The sequence below is a fragment of the Glycine soja genome, chromosome 18 (assembly GCF_004193775.1).
Source record: "Glycine soja cultivar W05 chromosome 18, ASM419377v2, whole genome shotgun sequence".
NCBI classification, from domain to species: Eukaryota; Viridiplantae; Streptophyta; class Magnoliopsida; order Fabales; family Fabaceae; genus Glycine; species Glycine soja.
Genome location: NC_041019.1, coordinates 15,919,702 through 15,938,297, shown reverse-complemented (window position 1 = coordinate 15,938,297; position 18,596 = coordinate 15,919,702). Strand labels below are relative to the sequence as shown.

The 18,596-nt window shown below is 38.4% G+C and overlaps 1 protein-coding gene across 1 annotated transcript; it reads right to left on the bottom strand.

Moving 5' to 3' along the window:
* Positions 1–4,350: 4,350 nt before the first annotated feature.
* On the bottom strand, positions 4,351–5,886 carry LOC114397003 (uncharacterized mitochondrial protein AtMg00860-like). Its single transcript, XM_028359148.1, has 2 exons — positions 5,785–5,886; positions 4,351–4,767 (listed from the first exon to the last, which is right to left on the bottom strand). The coding sequence occupies exons 1-2, from the start codon at positions 5,884–5,886 to the stop codon at positions 4,351–4,353; spliced, it is 519 nt and encodes a 172-aa protein (XP_028214949.1).
* Between the last annotated feature and the right edge of the window lie 12,710 nt (positions 5,887–18,596).

The window sequence follows — 18,596 nt, the reverse complement described above, 5'->3', positions numbered from 1 at the left end:
GGAAAGGGTGGGAATCGATTTTGGAAGTGCGTTGTGGTTAGCCTTAAGACTCCCAGGGCGTTTTTCTTATTTCTCCTTCTGCCCTAAGTTCGTCTTTGTCACAAATTGGGCTGCGCTTCCGTGACTGCAACCACATTGTGGAGTTGGTCTTTGTGGAGTTCGTGTCTGCCACATATTGATTGAGGTACGTCCTTACGTTTTAACATTAGGCATTCCTCGTTTTAACATTTTCTCACTTTCGCAGGTCAAAGAAAACTACGAAAGGAAAGGGGGGGAAGCGATTTTGGAAGTCCATTGTGGTTGGCTTTAAGTCTCCCAGGGAAGCCATCGAAGGTATGTCTCTGTTATCAAGTTATGTCTAAATATGAAAAAAAATATAATGCTTGAAATGGAGTATGGGTGTGAGATGCTAAAGTATATTGATTGCTTGCTCTTGTACTATTTGCATTGTGGGGATATAGTGCTGGATTTGTTATGGGAAATTCTTTGATAAACCTAAAACTCTATATGTCATCTTAAAACCTAAAACCTAATGTTGTGATTCTGCTGTGAGGATATGATAAATAGCCTAGGGTACCTTTCTGCTAGTGATTCCTGTTGATTAATCCACTTGTGTTTCCAGAATCTAATTTTCTCTCCATCTCCCACCTTCCACCTCATGTTATTTTGAATAACCATTCCCTATTGTGATTGATTAAAAACGTGTTTTAGATCCCTCCACTAAACAGATTGCTTTGCTGAGTTTCCTGTTTCTTCAAGGTTCCTCTATCCACCATATTTCGATTTCAGAACTCTGGTCCACAGCTCACCATTTTCTTGCATTAATTGCCACTTCCATTTTCCAAGTAGTGTGAGGTTGAATGTTTCAATATCCTTGATGCCTAAGCCAGCCTTTTCTTTTGGTAAGCATACTGATTTCCATTAAATCCATGCAATCCTTTTGTGAATTGCCTTCCTTCATAAAAAACTTCGCTGCAGCTTTAAAAATTGCCTTCTGAATTTCTTCGTCCATGAAAGGTGCCAGAAGCTCGTTATTCTGCTGTAGATTAACAGTTTGAAACCTGATTCCATCAATCTTGGGTCGCTGACCAATTGGTTCTTGGAACCTATGGAAGAAAAAGGATTTCACCTCTTCCTTCACCTTGTGTGGGTCGTCAGTCCATGAACCATAAATGAATACACCCCTGATAGAATTTCTATTTCAGTTAGCATTCATCAATAGGTGGAAAAAATCTGTGTTACAATCGCCTTCTTTAACCATCTTCATCTGGATTTCTGCCTAAGTAAGGATTGATGGGCTTGGGGCAGCAACCCAAAGAGAATCATGCAACTGCTTTCCTCTCCAATTTTTCTTGCTCTGTTAACTGTCTATGCATTGAGTTCTCCTCCAGTTTATTTAAATCTGATTCCAGCTTTGTGACCTTTTTGAATGTATTCAACAAAACTTCTTCTTCCTCTATCATGAAGAATTCTTCTTCTTCTTCCACTCAGAGGAAGTGTGCTTTTGCTAGAAAGTGTGCTAGGCTGGTCAAAGAGCAAAGGCTCGTTTCTACATCATAAGGCACTGTGTCATTATGCTCATATGCTGGCATGAGTACAATGATTCATGAAACACAACAAAAAGATCTACCAAGTTCAAAAAAAGTTGTATTTTTTTTTCTTAAGTCCCTCTTTGTTCACTTTGTATGAGATCCTTCCTGTTGGGCATGAGGTTTTTCTTGGAGTCAACAAGTGTACATAGAAAATTTTCTTCTTCTTGAGAGATGAGATCCCTTTGCTGTCTACTTATGAGGAATAACTGATAGTACTTCTGCTGCAGGGAGTATTGTTCCCCTAGCCAATTATCAGTCCAGAACTTGATATTTTCCCCACACCTAACCTTCCAAGACAAGTTATCTTTAAAAATACTACAGTCTAGCTGATGGTACAAGTTTCTAATGTCTCTCCACCAATGGGAATAACCCCTTTTGTCTCTAGCATTTTGAAGATCTGACCAACCACATATTTAGAGGTTATAACCCTAGCCCATAGCTGTTGCTGATTAGATGCAAAAGCCCATAACCATCTTCCCATCAAAGCTGAGTTGAATTTGGAGATATCTTTTATCCCCAGCCCCCCATCAGCCTTAGGCAAACAAAGATCAGTCCATTTCACCCAAGGAATTTTTTTTTGATGAATATCTCCACCCCACAGAAAATTCCTTTGAAGGGATATCAGCTTTTTGACAACCTTTTGAGGTATCTTAAAGAATGAGAGGAGGTAAATTGGGAGGGCATTGAGGACATAATTTATTAGAGTAACCTTCCCAGCCATGGATATATTTTTCTGAGCCCATTTGGCTAATTTTGACTTGAATTTAGTGATGATAGGCTCCCACACCAGCTGGCTAGAGGGATTAGCCCTAATAGGTATGCCTAAGTAAAGGAAAGGACATTCCAGCTGCCGACAGTTCAGGTTATTAGCTGCTTCCCTGGCCCAATTAACACCATCACCAATAACCCCAAATTGGCTTTTGGCAAAATTAATCTTTAAACCAAAAGCTAATTCAAATCCTCTTAAGATGGCCTTAATAGCATGAATGTTGTCCCACACAGCCTCTCCAAAAAAAAAAGTATCATCAGCATACTGTAAGATGTTGATAGGCTCCCTATTCTTACCAACCAAGAAGCTTCTAAAGAGGTTTTTGTGGACTGCTTGTCTCATCATACCAGTAATGCCTTCTCCTACAATATTGAAAAGCAAGGGAGCTAGGGGATCCCCTTGTCTCAAACCCCTTGTAGGTGTAAATTCCTTAGAGGGAATACCATTAATCAAAACACAAATAGAAGCTGAATGGAGGCATGCTGATATCCAAGACCTCCATTTTGGGCAGAACCCCAATCTAAACAGCATATAGTCCAGGAAAGACCAAGACACTGAATCGTAGGCCTTTTCAAAATCCAGCTTGAAGATCATCACTGGTTTCTTGCTTCTCCTTGCTTCCTCAACCACCTCATTGAGAATCAAAATACCATGGAGGATATGTCTACCTTTAATGAGGCTGACTGCCTTTCATCAATTAGCCCATCCATAACAGACCTCAATCTATTAGACAGCAACTTGGCAATAACTTTATACATACAACCTATCAAGGATATAGGCCTATAATCATTGAATGGCTGAGGATGGTTCAGTTTAGGAATCAGTGCCACAAAGGAAGCATTACTTCCTCTAGGAAAGCTGCCATGGGCATAGAATCATCTACAAACTTCTAACTCTGGTCTCATGATATCCCAAAATTTTTTGATAAAGTTGAAGTTAAGGCCATCTGGCCCAGGGCATTTGTCACCTCCACAATTCCACACAACTTCTTTGAGCTCAAGGTCAGAGAAGGGGGCAGTCATCTGCTCTCTTTGCCTTTGAGAAATAGCTTTAAAAGGAACCCCATCCAAAAAAGGCGTAGAATAATCCTGTTCAGAAAATCTGGTCTGGAAATAATTAACAGCTGCATTCTTGACTGTATTGGGTTGCTGGACCCACACCCCATCAATAGAGATACCTGGAATAGCATTGAAAGCTCTCCTAAAATTTATAATTTTGTGGAAATACCCAGAATTGCAGTCCCCCTCCTTCAGCCAAGATATCCTAGATTTTTGTCTCAAAAGGGATTCCACTGCATTTGATACATTCCATAACTCCTACTGAAGGGAGTTTCTGATTTTGAGCTCTTGATCAGTCAAAATACGATTAGAAGTTAAGTCCTCCACCTCATTTAATTTCTTCTGAATGCTGGATATCCTGTTAACATCAATGTTCCCCTCTCCCTTACTCCACTGTAGTTCTGAATGTTGGATGTCCAGTAGAATTGGCTTGCAATTCTAGTTGTAGTTCTTTTTATCCCAGCATGCCCCCTATGGGAGAGTTATGAAATTCTTTCAGCAACATTTGAATCAATTATTTTTCCTTAGGAATTACTACCCGATTCTTCCAATACAACAAATTACCTTTGATTGTGTAATTTGTCTGTGATTCTGGTTGTTGTTTACACAACTGTATCAGTTCCTGCAATGCAACATTCTTTATAGTGGCTTGTTCAATCTTCTGCAGTATACTAACTTGAGGTTCAGACCAAGACAGCATCATCATTCATGACAAAGAATCAGCAGCTAGATTCTCATTTCTGGCCTTGTATTCAATCACACAATCATATCCCAAAAACCTGTGTAACCACTGTTGTTGTTCAGGTGTCTGTAGGGGTTGTTCCATCAATGATCTCAAGCTTTTTTGATCAGTTTTGATAATAAATTTGTGTCCCAGCAAGTAGTGTCTGAACTTAGCTATAGCTTCAACAATTGCTAACATCTCTCTAAATTAGTCAGATTTCTTTTGCACTCTAGGTGCAAGTTTCTTGGAAAAAAATGCTATTGGATGGCCATTCTGATGTAATACTGCTCCAATACCAGTGTCGGAAGCATTAGTTTCCAGAATGAAGGGCAGCTGGAAATTAGGAAGAGCTAACACTGGAGCTGAAGTCATGACTTTCTGCAATTGAACAAATGTTGTCTCTGCCTCTGGTGTCCACTTGAATGCTTCTTCTTTAAGTAAATCTGTCAATGGTGCAGCAAGCTTTGCATATCCTTTGATAAACCTTCGATAGTAACCAGTGAGGCCTAAGAAACCTCTTAGCTGCTTGATATTGAGTGGTGTAGGCCACTCTAGAACTGCCTGCACCTTAGTAGCATCCATAGCAACTCCTTCACCTGAAACTATATGTCCCAAGTACTCTATCTCCAATACACCAAAAGAGCATTTAGACAACTTAGCAAACAAAACATTTTCTTTCAATACTTTGAATACAAACTCTAGATGGCATAAGTGTTCATGCCATGTGGAACTATATACCAATATATCATCAAAAAACACTAACACATATTTCCTTAAAGCATGTTGGAAAATATGGTTCATCAAACACTGAAAAGAAGTCGGAGCATTGGTTAAACCAAAATGGCATTATTGGGCAAAATTTTGACTATGATATGCAAAATTGCCTTATTGGCCAGAATTTATTTATTGTTGCAGTGAAATTTTCTTTTTCTGCTGGTTTAAGTTGATTATGGATGTTGTATTTTAATTGAAATGTAGATAATAGGCTTTAAAAGGGTTTAAATACACTGTGGATAATTTCTGTATGCTTTTTTTTAGGCTTATCATTTACTACTGCTAATTGGCGTTGCTGTGGAAGCTCTTTGATTATAGCAACTCCAGGTATGTTTGTACGGTCTACTATCTTTATATGTATTATGATAGACTACTGTTTTGACATTTGTCGTAGCATTTATATACACATATACTGCTGTATTTGTTTGGTAGATAAATTGTTTGGTAGACTATCTTTATATGTATCATGATTTCCTCTTGGTTGGAATTATTGTCTGATGCTGTTATCTTTGTGATATCTGGTACTGCTGTTAGTGTGTTGCTATCATCTCCATGGTTTTTTTTATCGGCAAAAATATATAAATATTTCATTATGTAAATAGTGATGAAGTACCAGAGGTACTTTGTACATAGATAAGATCCCATACATATGGTTCCTTAGAAAAAACTAATACAGTTTAATTAGGAACCATATTATGGCTAATACATCTGCTAAAGCCTCAATAAAAATCTACCCTCTAGTGATACAAAAAGCCTTGTTCGTGTAGCATTCGATCTGCTATGATGCATGAAGTGGTCTTTCGGTTCTTTTGGGAAAGCACCCACTGATTTGACCCATGAGACTGTCTCCCACCACAAGGGAAGTACCTTGCTGCAGTTGAAGAAAAGGTGCACTGCATCTTCATCCAAATTGTTGTAGAATGGGCACAATGGATCAGCTATCTCCACTTGTCTTCCTCTTAAATTCATGTTCATTGGTAAACGGTCTTTGATGAGCCTCCATGTAAATACCTTTGCCTTAGGTGGTATTTTAAGTCTCCACAGATGCGAGAAAGTCCTATCCTCTGATTCCCCCCTTATTTCCCCCAACAGAAACTTATATGCAGTTCTGGTCGAATAGATTCCACTCGAGTCTTGCTTCCGAACCCATCAGTCTGCTCCTTGTTGCTGTACTACTAGCCCTACTGTTTCCTCTAGGAATTCAGAAGCCATTGTAGCTTCATTATCAAATAAGTTTCCCCTCAATTTAAAGTTCAATTCCCACCGTTCCTCCTTATGACTTCCCAAGAGGATGATAGGTTGCTGTTATTGGTTAGAGATTTGATACAGCGTAGGGAAAATAATGTCGTATTGGAGAAAATAATGTTGTTCCTATGCTTCCAAATCGAGTAAGTAAGAGCAAACCACCACCACTGCCATCTTTTTCCCTGCAACCCTGCAGAAGCACCACAAATATGCTGAATAAACTGCAAGTGACAATATTAGAAACACTATTAATAATTATAGCAATCATTGTTACTGCACAATATTTTGGTCTACTTTGATGATATTATTTTTACAGGGAACTCTCTTATTTTAATTCAACAATTGATCAGTCAATTGAAATCAATCTTGGAAATGACGAAAGGTTGATTATTAAAAATCATGTCATTTCTGAGGTTCCAAATGGATCTTGTAGCTACTATCCACCAGACCTTCCTCCTTCTATTGGAGTTCCTCAAGGCAGCCAAGGAGCAGTGCTGAAGAAAGTTCTCCATAGGATTGCTGTGCAGAGCTCTAACTTCCTTGACCCAGGAATAAAATTCCCACCACAAAGGCATTATTTTATGACAAGAGAAAAAAAGGTGGGATGCAGATTCAACTTGACTTTGGCAGAAGGGGCAGAGGTCATTTTGAAGGACAATCTGCCTCTTAATAAGGTTTTCCTTAGATGGAAGCCTATCCCAGAGAAGTCTCCAAGCAAAAGCTAGGGCTGTAGGGGGGATTTTGATTTCCCATAGCTGACGAAAGCCAGTAATAGGCTGGGAAGGTAACTGGTCAGCTTTGATACAATTATAAGCAGAGTTTGTAGAAAAAATCCCACTTGGCTCAGCTCCCCATACCCAAGAATCCCCTAAAGCTGCACTAGTGTTTATTACTGCAGTTTGGTCAATAAAAGCTGAAACACCCCCCAGTTCGCTGTCAAAAAGACATCTTCTCCAAGAAAATTGCCACTCCCAACCATGTTCTCCAAAGATTCCCATGCTTGCCACTGTCTTTAATTTTTGGGATGTTACCTGATATAAATCTGGGTATTTATCTTTAAGAGCAATTCCTTCTCCCACCCAAGAGTCTTCCCAAAAAAGGATTTGATCACCACTGCCCAAATTCCAGCGAAAATGCTTATTGACAGCAGCCATGTTGCTGTGCTGAGTAACAGATCTTAAATCAGACCACCAAGAGGAAAAAATCTGCTTAGGAGGTCCCTCTTCCAAGCCTCTCCAACCCCTGTATTTTGAAGTAAGAATTTTGCTCCATAGATGATCTTGCTGCTGAAACATCAACCACTTCCACTTGATAAGGAGAGCTCTATTAAAAGCCTTGATATCTTTGACACCCAACCCTCCCTTTTCTTTAGGAGCACACACTTGATTCCAAGCAACCCAAGCTATCTTTTTTCCTTCTAAGTTTCCACCGCAAAGAAATTGTCTTTGAACAGCAGTGAGCCTCTTAATGATTTCTGTAGGGGCCCTAAAAAAGGACATATAGAACAAAGGCAAAGCTGTTAAGACAACATTAATTAAAGTAATTCTGCCAGCCATAGATAGACTTCTCTGGTTCCATTTGTTCAGTTTGGCCTCTAATTTTCTGATTAGAGGCTCCCACACCACCTTCCTTCTAGGGTTAACACCTATAGGCATCCCTAGGTATATAAATGGGAACTGCAGAGGACCACAATTCAAGATATCTGCTGCAAGAGTACACCACTCCTCAGATTGGCCAATTGCACCAAATTGGCTCTTAGCAAAATTAATTCTAAGGCCAGAAACCAACTCAAAGCTTCTGAGAATAGCCTTAATAGCTGAAACATTATCCAAAGTAGGTTTGGAGATAAAAAAAACTCCCAAGACAGGGTGCATAATATGTTTCTGATCCTACTCTATATTGTTCAGCTATCAGCACCTTAGAATATTCAACCATCTCTCTCAGGGTTTTGTTGTTTGTCTCCCCCCCCTTTCCAATTCTATTCTGCCTCCCTCAGTTAGTCACATTCTTTGCTTTGCCTTGCTTACTAGTCCTATCCAGGCATTGGGGCTAAATAATAATAAAAATAAAGAAATAAGACAAGAAAAAATAGCAGAAAAATTAAGAAATCCTAATCTAATAAAAACAAGAAATGATAATTAAGAAATCCTAATTAGCAGATAATTAAGAAATCCTAATTACAGAAATAAGACACACACACACAGCCACACACACACACACACACATACACACACACACACACACACACACACACACACACACACACACACACACACACACACACACACACACACACACACACACACACACACACACACACACACACACACACACACACACACACAACCACAAACAACCACACACACACACACACCCATAGACCCACAGACACAGGCACACACCCACAGACACATACATATACATAACCATACACACACACACACAGCCACAGACACATACACATACATAACCACACACACACACCCACAGACCCCCACACACACATAGCCACAGACCCACACACACACAGCCACACACACCCAGACACACACACACACACCCACAGACCCACACACAGCCACACACACACACAGACCCACAGACACATACACATACATAACCACACACACACACACACACAGCCACAGACACATACACATACATAACCACACACACACACACACACACACACAGCCACACACACATACACACAAAACCACAAACGCACACACACACACACAGAGGTCCAACCACAAACAGACACACACACACACACACACACACACACACACACACACAGCCACACACACACACAGACATATACCCAACGACAATAATAAAGCATAAGCACCCTTCAAACCCAGCATTTTAAATTAGATACATAAACAACTGTTGATGTCTATATTTGCCTGTAATTGAATTTTACCTTTTGTATGTTCTTGTATGTGATCAGTGTAATTTGCTATATAAACAACTGTTGTTCATGCTGAGTGAACCTTAGATTCCCGTTTGAGACTGAATGCAATGACTCTTGCGGACAATTTGCATTAGTCATTGTATTTAGTCTTGAATTTTCCGTTTGGACAGTTTGGGGAGACTGGTATTTTTATGTTAGATTCATTCGTGAAGGTTATTATTATTTTCATTAATTTGATTAAATTTCGGTTCAATGCATTTCAAGTTGTTCTCCGAGTGCATACTTGATTATCGGGAAATTAATTTGACCGATGTCATGTCGTGTACTTGGAGACCAATGCGAAATGCTGCCGAAATTTAGTCAAATTTTTGTAAATAATGGTAACCTTGACGATTGAAGCAAACATAAAAGACAGTTTTCCTAAATGGGATAGGGCCACACCTATAAATAAAAAAGTGAGATTTTCATCCATGGAATTGCTTAGATGGATCGAAGTTGGATGAATGCAAGTCGCATGAGCCCAGAATATGAGGATGGCGTTGAACAGTTCTTGCAATTTGCTTCAGAAAGAGGTCGACCGAATGAAGAAGGAAAATATTATTGTCCTTGCATCAACTGTTTGAATGGAAGACAACAACTACTTGATGACATACGGGACCATCTATTGTGTGATGGGATGGAGAAGAATTACACGACGTGGATATGGCATGGTGAAGTGACTGACATGCATACTGGGTCCCAATCTGAACCGTTTGATGTAGAAATGGGAGATCGCTTGGAAGACATGATTCGTGACCTTGGACAAGAGTGTTTTCAACAAGCACACGCCCCTATGTATGAAGGATTACAGAGTGATTCAAAGAAGCCTTTGTATGCAGGCTGCAAGAATTCCTTAACCCTGTTGTCTGTTGTGTTAAGTTTGGTTAATGTGAAGGCCAGGTATGGGTGGAGTGACAAAAGTTTCACCTCACTGCTTCAGGTAGTGCACAATCTGCTTCCAGAGGACAACACGCTGCCTAAAAGTTACTATAAGGCGAAAAAGATATTGTGTCTGATGGGTATGGAGTATCAGAAGATTCATGCTTGCCCCAATGATTGCATGCTCTACAGGTATGAATTCCAAGAAATGTCCAAATGCCCTGTCTGTGGGACTTCACGGTACAAAGTGAAGGATGAAGAGGAAAGCAATTCTGATGAAAACTCCAACAAGGGCCCCCCAGCGAAGGTTTTGTGGTATCTTCCAATCATTCCAAGGTTTAAGCGTCTGTTTGCTAACGAGGACGACGCAAAAGACCTTACATGGCATGCAAATGGAAGGATTTCTGATGGAATGGTCCGTCATCCGGCTGATTGCTCCTAGTGGAAGAAGATTGATGGTTTGTATCCGGATTTCGGGAATGAGCCAAGAAATCTTAGACTTGGACTAGCCAGTGATGGAATGAATCCATATGGCACCTTAAGCACTCAACACAGTTCATGGCCAGTTCTGCTAGTAATTTACAATTTGCCTCCTTGGTTGTGCATGAAGCGAAAATACATGATGTTGTGTATGATGATATCGGGCCCAAGACAGCCAGGAAATGACATTGACGTTTATCTAAGTCCGTTGGTTGAAGATCTGAGAAAGTTGTGGGACGAGGGGGTTGTAGTGTTTGATGCGTTTCGCAAGGAGACGTTTGAAATGCGTGCAATGCTTTTTTGTACCATTAATGACTTTCCAGCATATGGAAATCTCAGCGGTTACAGTGTTAAGGGTCATCATGCATGCCCCATCTGTGAAGAAAATACAAGTTACATACAACTGAAACATGGGAGAAAAACAGTCTACGGTAGGCATCGCCGCTTTCTAACACCCAATCATCCTTACAGACGACTGAGAAAAGCTTTTAATGGAAGTCAAGAGCATGATATTGCGCCGATACCGTTGACTGGTGAGCAGGTATATCAGCGGGTTCAACACCTGAACACTGTATTTGGGAAGACCCAAAAGAAGGATAAAAGTCAGAGTTGCATATGGAAGAAGAGGTCCATTTTCTTTGATCTTCCGTACTGGTGTGATCTTGACGTTAGACATTGTATTGATGTTATGCATGTGGAGAAAAATGTTTGTGACAGTGTGATTGGGACGCTCCTTAACATTCAAGGCAAGACGAAGGATGGCTTGAATACCCGTCAAGATCTAGCTGATATGGGTATAAGAGCACAGTTGCATCCAAGGTCTGATGGGAAGAAAATTTACTTGCCCCCAGCCTGCCATACTTTGTCCAAGAAGGAGAAGATAAGTTTTTGTCAGTGTCTTCGTCAGGTGAAGGTTCCACAAGGATACTCTTCAAATATTAAGAGCCTTGTGCAGTTGAAGGAGCTTAAGCTTGTAGGGTTAAAGTCTCACGATTGTCACGTGCTCATGCAACAATTGTTAGCCGTGGCTATACAAGATATCTTGCCAAACAAAGTCAGGTTCATCATAACTCGCCTGTGCTTTTTCTTCCATGCTATATGTAGCAAAGTGATTGATCCAGTAATGTTTGATGAGTTGGAAAATGAGGCCGCAATTATACTGTGCCAGTTGGAGATGTATTTTCCCCCTGCTTTCTTTGACATCATGATTCACTTGATTGTGCATCTGGTCAGAGAAATCAAATGTTGTGGTCCTGTTTAGCTACGGTGGATGTACCCGGTTGAGCGATACATGAAGATCTTAAAAGGGTATACAAAGAATCTATATCGTCCGGAAGCATCTATTGTTGAGAGGTACATTGTAGAAGAAGCCATTGAATTTTGTTCAGAATACTTAGAGAAGGCTAAAGCTGTTGGGCTTCCTGAGTGTCGGCATGATGACAGAGTGGGTGGTAAGGGTTCAAGAGGACTGCAGGTGATCACTCCAAGTGTAGAAGATTTGTTACAAGCTCACTTGTATGTCTTGAACAACAGTAATGAAGTTTTGCCATACATAGTTAAGCATGAAGCTTTAGTCAAACAGAATAATCCGAAAATGTCAAAGAATTGGGCGTTGAAAAAGCATAACAAAACTTTCTGTGATTGGTTTAAAGATACAATCTTTGCAGATGAGAATGCTTCAGAAACATTAAGAAAACTAGCAGATGGGCCTAAAAGAAATGTTATAACCTGGCAAGGATACGACATAAACAGGTATTCATTTTACACAAAAGCACAAGATGACAAAAGTACAATGCAAAACAGCGGGGTCACCCTAAGGGCTGAATCTCAACACTTTGCAAGTGTCAATGATGTCAATCCCTGTGTAGCTTCCATCCCTTACTTTGGGTTCATTGATGAAATTTGGGAGCTTAATTATGTGAAATTTACAGTATGTGTTTTCAAATGTAAATGGGTTGACAGCAACACCGGTGTGCGCACCGATGATATAGGATTTACCCTGGTAGATCTAAAGAAACTTGGTTACCACAATGACCCTTTCATCATGGCAGAACAAGCTAGACAAGTATTTTAGGTGCAAGACCCTTGTGATGAAAGGTGGTGCGTGGTTCTGCAGGGCAAAACAGTTGGTGTTAATGTAGAAGATGATGATTCATACATGGACACCTATGTTAGTCCTTTGACCGCTCAAATCACTGGTAACATTGTCGGAGAAGAAGAAGCTGACGACGTTCATGCAAATCGAAATGATCATGATCAAGGAGAATTGATTAACATTGGCTAATGTAATTTTCTGCAGAGACAGAGGTCACCAAACCTAGTAAGTGACAACTACATTTTTCTCTTATTGAGGCATCGGTTTTTTGTTTCAATTTGCCTCCTTAGGACTTCATCCAGCTCAAGTTTGTCGCCAGTTTCATCATCCACCACCCTTTTCTTCTCTGGCTTCTCACGTTCATTGTTGTTAAACCCATATTTATGCTCTCTTCCCTTCATGTCTTGTTTTATCACAACTTTAGCTGAATCTCCCATCTTCAGCATAGTTGAATCTCCTGTCTTATTGTCCAATGCCAAATTTTGATGGCCTGTATCTCTTTTGTTCGTATGTTCTACTGCTTCAGCTTCACAATGCATAGAGCAATCAGAATTTCCGAGTGATCACCAAAGGCTTCTGCATTAGCATTGACACTCTCCACCCTCTTTGGTTTATGCTTCTGTGTTTTCTTCCGTGCCTCCTCGTTATAAATCTCAGCTTTATTCGAGGTTGCACTAGCATGATCACCACCAATCTGTGCTTCTTCCTCGTCTATCAGGTCAATATCTTTCCTTTCAACTTTTGTTTTGTAAATTACAGTGTAGTTTTCAAAAGCAAAGGTGAAAGGAAAGATATTGAGCTGGTAGAGGAGGAACAGGCACGGATTGGTGTTGATCCTTCTAGTGGGACTACAATAAATCTGAGAATTATAAGGAGGAAGCATGGAAGAAAACACAGAAGCATAAACTAAAGAGGGTGGAGAGTGTCAACGCTGATGCAGAAGCCTTTGGTGATGACTCGAAAATTCTGATTGCTCTATGCATTGTGAAGCTGAAGCAGTAGAACATACGAACAAAAGAGATACAGGCCATCAAAATTTGGCATTGGACAATAAGACAGGAGATTAAACTATGCTGAAGATGGGAGATTCAGCTAAAGTTGTGATCAAACAAGACATGAAGGGAAGAAGGCATAAATATGGGTTTAACAACAATGAACGTGAGAAGGCACAGAAGAAAAGGGTGGTGGATGATGAAACTACCGACAAACATCAGCTAGATGAAGTCCTATGAAGATCCTCCTCATTCTCAAAGAGGGGAAGGAGCAACAATTTGAAGGTTGTACATTCAGGAACTAAAGAATTCAAAATAGCTAGTCATAAGAGGGATTTGTTTTTGGGATTTTCTGAGCACCAAGAGCGGCTACGCAAGAAGTTTGCACTTGAGGAGGGAAGGATATTTGCAGCTAATGAACAAGTTTATTAACTATTTGTCCTTAAGATTTTACTGTTTCTTTTTGATAATATGTAAATATAAATGGTATAAGGGTATGGCGTAAAAACATGGTCTATATTTACTTCTAAGATTGTTAGGGGTAAAAATGACCATGTCCCTATGGCATAACCTTATATTATTTATATTTACATATAAGAAAAAAAAAACAGTAAAATCTGAAGGACAAATAGTTAAGAAAGTTGTTCATTAGCTGCAAATATCCTTCCCTCCTCAAGTGCAAGCTTCTTGCGTAGCCGCTCTTGGTGCTCAGAAAATCCCAAAAACAAATCCCTCTTATTACTAGCTATTTTGAATTCTTTAGTTCCTGAATGTACAACCTTCAAATTGTTGCTCGTTCCCCTCTTTCTTTTCTGCAAAAAAGAAAATCAAATGCTGTCAAAACATGGATGAAGTCCTAAGAAAATCAATATCAAAGAAAACATGGATGAAATCACAATTAAAAAGCACAACTACCTATCTTTCAGAGTCCTTTGGTTAATTTGTCTTGTCTCCTTATGTGGTGGGGTTTTGTTTAATAATCTTATACTTTTGCCTTCCAAAAAAAACTTATCACTAACCCTCTTTTCATTAATCCAATTTTGTATCTTATTGTATAAAAGATCATGGGTTCTCCACCTGCCTCCACTCCTCCTCCTCCTCCTCCTCCTCCTTCTCCTCCTTCTCCTCCTCCTCCTCCTCCTACTTCGGACGCATCGGAAAATTGATTAAAAACACAATGAATATATAGTTATCACATCTTTGGTATATTATATGAAGAAATTAAAACACTTAAATAACGGAAAATACTAACAATTAGAGAGACAAACATAATAAACGGAATATAATAAAATGAAAAAATGAAATGTATTAACAATAATAATTAAAACATGAAAATGACGAAATTAATCATAGTTTGAAAGGTGTTGTGCAATGGACATGTCTTCTTCCAATAGTTGGATTATTACTGGTTTGTTAAAAATAACTAAAATTTCTATTGGACAAAAACACGTCCAGTAGTTGGATTTTGTTAACACCTTAACACATCTTCATTGTTTTTCAACTCTACTATTTGATATTCAATTGATTTTTCTGAATATGTTGTGTGAGTTGACTGTCGAAAGAACAATTGTTTGACTAGTTGTGATTCGTGAATTCCATAAGGGGGAATCCCTATAGACACAACTTGCTTGATGACATCCTTAAGTGTTTTGATGCTACACCCTGAAAGAATTTCAAATCTTATTAGGGTTGTTCCAGTGAAGGAGTAACCCAAAAAATCGTCTTGTCATGGTATCTTCCACTTGCCGTTATAATACAACATTGCATCATGAGTAGGAGTGATGGTGCATCGAAGTAGGTTAAGTATACCATCGGGTGTTCTATTGATGGTACATAATAATTCTATAGGGCCAACACATGGGTATTGCTCATTGCACATTAACATTGTGCAAACATTATCATCATTTTTCAATTGCAAAGTAGTAGATTTCATTCACTAATTGGTTGTCAGTAGTAGATTTCATTCACTAATTGGTCATTGGTTAACCGAAGGGTGTTGTGCATTCTACTCTTGAGTATCTCAAAAGAACACTCATTAGGAACTTGCACATGGCCTTGAGATGCTATAAAGGTCAGTACGTTGAGTAGTAATAATTTAAAAACAGGTTGAATCGTTCACACAGACTTTTTGGATTCTTTGACATAAAAACTATGAAATAAATTTGCCACCGATATTTTTAATATATTGGAGATAAATATTATAAATTGCATAACATGACCACTTAAACATTGTTTTAAGGGTTGAAAACATATTTTTTTTACTCTTAATTTGAGGTCTTTCTTGATGAAACTGTTACAAGAAATTTTTTTTATCCTTTGACATGAAAACTCTGAAATAAATTTGCCACAAATATTTTTAATGTATTGGAGATAAATATTATAAATTTCATAACACGACCACTTAAACATTGTGTTAAGGGTTGAAAACAGTTTTTTTTTACTCTTAATTTGAGGTCATTCTTGATAAAACTGTTACACGATATATTTTTTTTTAATTCTTTGATGTGAAAACTATGAAATAAATTTGCCACTGATATTTTTAATGTATTGGAGATAAATTTTATAAATTGCATGACAAGATCACTTAAACGTTGTTTTAAAGGTATAAAACATAGTTTTTTTATTTTTATTTTTTACTCTTAATTTGAGGTCCTTTTTGATGAAACTATTACACGATATATTTTTTTTTGGGTTTTTTGACATGAAAACTATGAAATAAATTTGCCACGGATATTTTTAATGTATTGGAGTTAAATTTTATAAATTTCATAACATGGCCACTTAAACATTGTTTAAGGGGTCGAAAACAGTTTTTTTTATGGCCATTAATTTGAGGTCCTTCTTGATGAAACTACACAATATATTATTTTTTGATTCTTTGATGTGAAAACTATAAAATAAATTTGTCACAGATATTTTTAATGTATTGACATAAATTTTATAAATTTCAAAACATGACCACTTAAACATAACGTAACATGGCATGACCACTTTAACATAATTTTGAAAACCACATTAGAAGGATAATTAAACACAGTTTCTCCCATTATCATAATATTTTATACCTTAATGACCAAAGTGATGACTAGTCCCACAGGGCAGTGGACGTTAATTACGTTGCAAATTTCTTTTTTCCTGTATCACTAGTACTCCCTAATGATGATGATGTTGTTGTTCTGTCTTAGTTTTTTCATCGTGGCTTGCTATAGCTGAAGAACTTTGTCCTTGCTTTCCAAATGAAAATGGTGCATCGAACTGGTGTAAAGAAGCTAAATATGATGTCGCAGATTTTGGTGTATTAAATCAACACCAAATAAATTGGTCATCCATTCATGGTTAGTTGCATTGACTGACTCGTGAATCTGGCCAAAAGTTTGACGAACAAGTGATGGAGTACAAAACATTGACTGAGGATGTGGAACAGGGAAATGTGTTTCTTCAACGGTTGTCCCTGCAACATTATGAGTAATTGTTATGCATGGATCATTTGGTTGTTGTGCAACAGACAGTAACAAAATATTGTTTTGACTATACCATTCCATATACTTCGATGTATGTGTCATTGGCCCTTCAATCCATTGCCCAGTTAAAACATCATTGCATTTCTGTTCCATACGTTAATCCACCCTGCATGATATTCCATCCAACCACTGTAATGAATGCCTCACATGTCAGTCTGGTGAAGTCAATCAACATTCATGGGATCAACAAGGATATGTTGATATAGTCCAAATTGTAGCTTGACCTGGTTTGTTTGATGCCATTTCACTATGGGAAAACAAATAATTGCAGTACATGCAAACCAAATGTCCCTGTCTCTATATGCATGTCTTTGTAGGTGTTCTTCAAATCCTCTATATAGGACCCAAGAAAACTGAAATATATGTTAACAATGCAACATTAGTAAATGTTACTATGTACACATTGATGGTACGGTTGATGATAGTAATATATCTGATGGCTCTCCATATGATCTATACGAGATCTATACCTGACCAAGTCACCATGAGGTGTGCCCCTATGTTCTAATTTACCACCACTCCATCTAAAATGTAAACAAAACAAAATTGTTATTCATTGTAATGTTATAATGCGCGTTATTGAAATTAAAAATTTTGATTTCATTATTTTTAATAACCTTATAGCGAGTGGGTAAGTTTTTTCGAGCCGTTGGACTCTTGGTGCAATAAAAGGCATGCGGTACCAAGCTCATGATTGCAATAGTATGACACAATCACCCATAACTCTACCAACCTTCGATGATGCCCGACACAGTTCTCTATACAAGTTTGCTAAATAGGCAAAACCCCAACTATATTTTTTTATATTGTCGAAGTCACGCAATAGGCTCAAATATATTAGATGAACTTCATTTCCAGATTTATCAGGTATTAAAGTACCACCAATCATGTATATTATGTTAGCTCTACACCTGTATTGTTGTTGGTGTATTGTTGGTTCTTCAGGTAATGGTGTGCACAAGATGCTAAGTAATCATGTCAACTTACATGCATTATCTGGAGGGACTTCGCCTAGTAACTCACCGCATAACTCATCCCAATGTAAGAAGCTAGGTCTAGTCACAGCACGACCATCAACCCTAATGCCTAGATGCAGTGTAACATCTTCGAGTGTGATGGTGCACTTCCCCATGGTAGGTGAAAGATGTGTGTTCCAGACCTCCATTGTTCAACCATTACAATGATCAATGTAGGATCAATTCTACATTGTTTGATTAGGGCAATATGTTGGAACCCGGTAAATGATAATAATGGTATAATTTGTGGTTATGGTTCAGGCATTGTATGGCAATACAAAGTGATTAAGTAGTTAATTGTGGTATGTGAATGGTGAATGTGTTGATGACTCAATAGAGGTATATTAGCCATGACAGCAAGGTTTAATGGTAAACCAGGTACAAATGATATAAAATTTGAAGTTGGGCGATGAAAATATGGTATTGACATGCACCTCCCATTAATTTATAATATAAATTGAGTCAAGACTCCAAAGCACATTTACACTTTGTCTC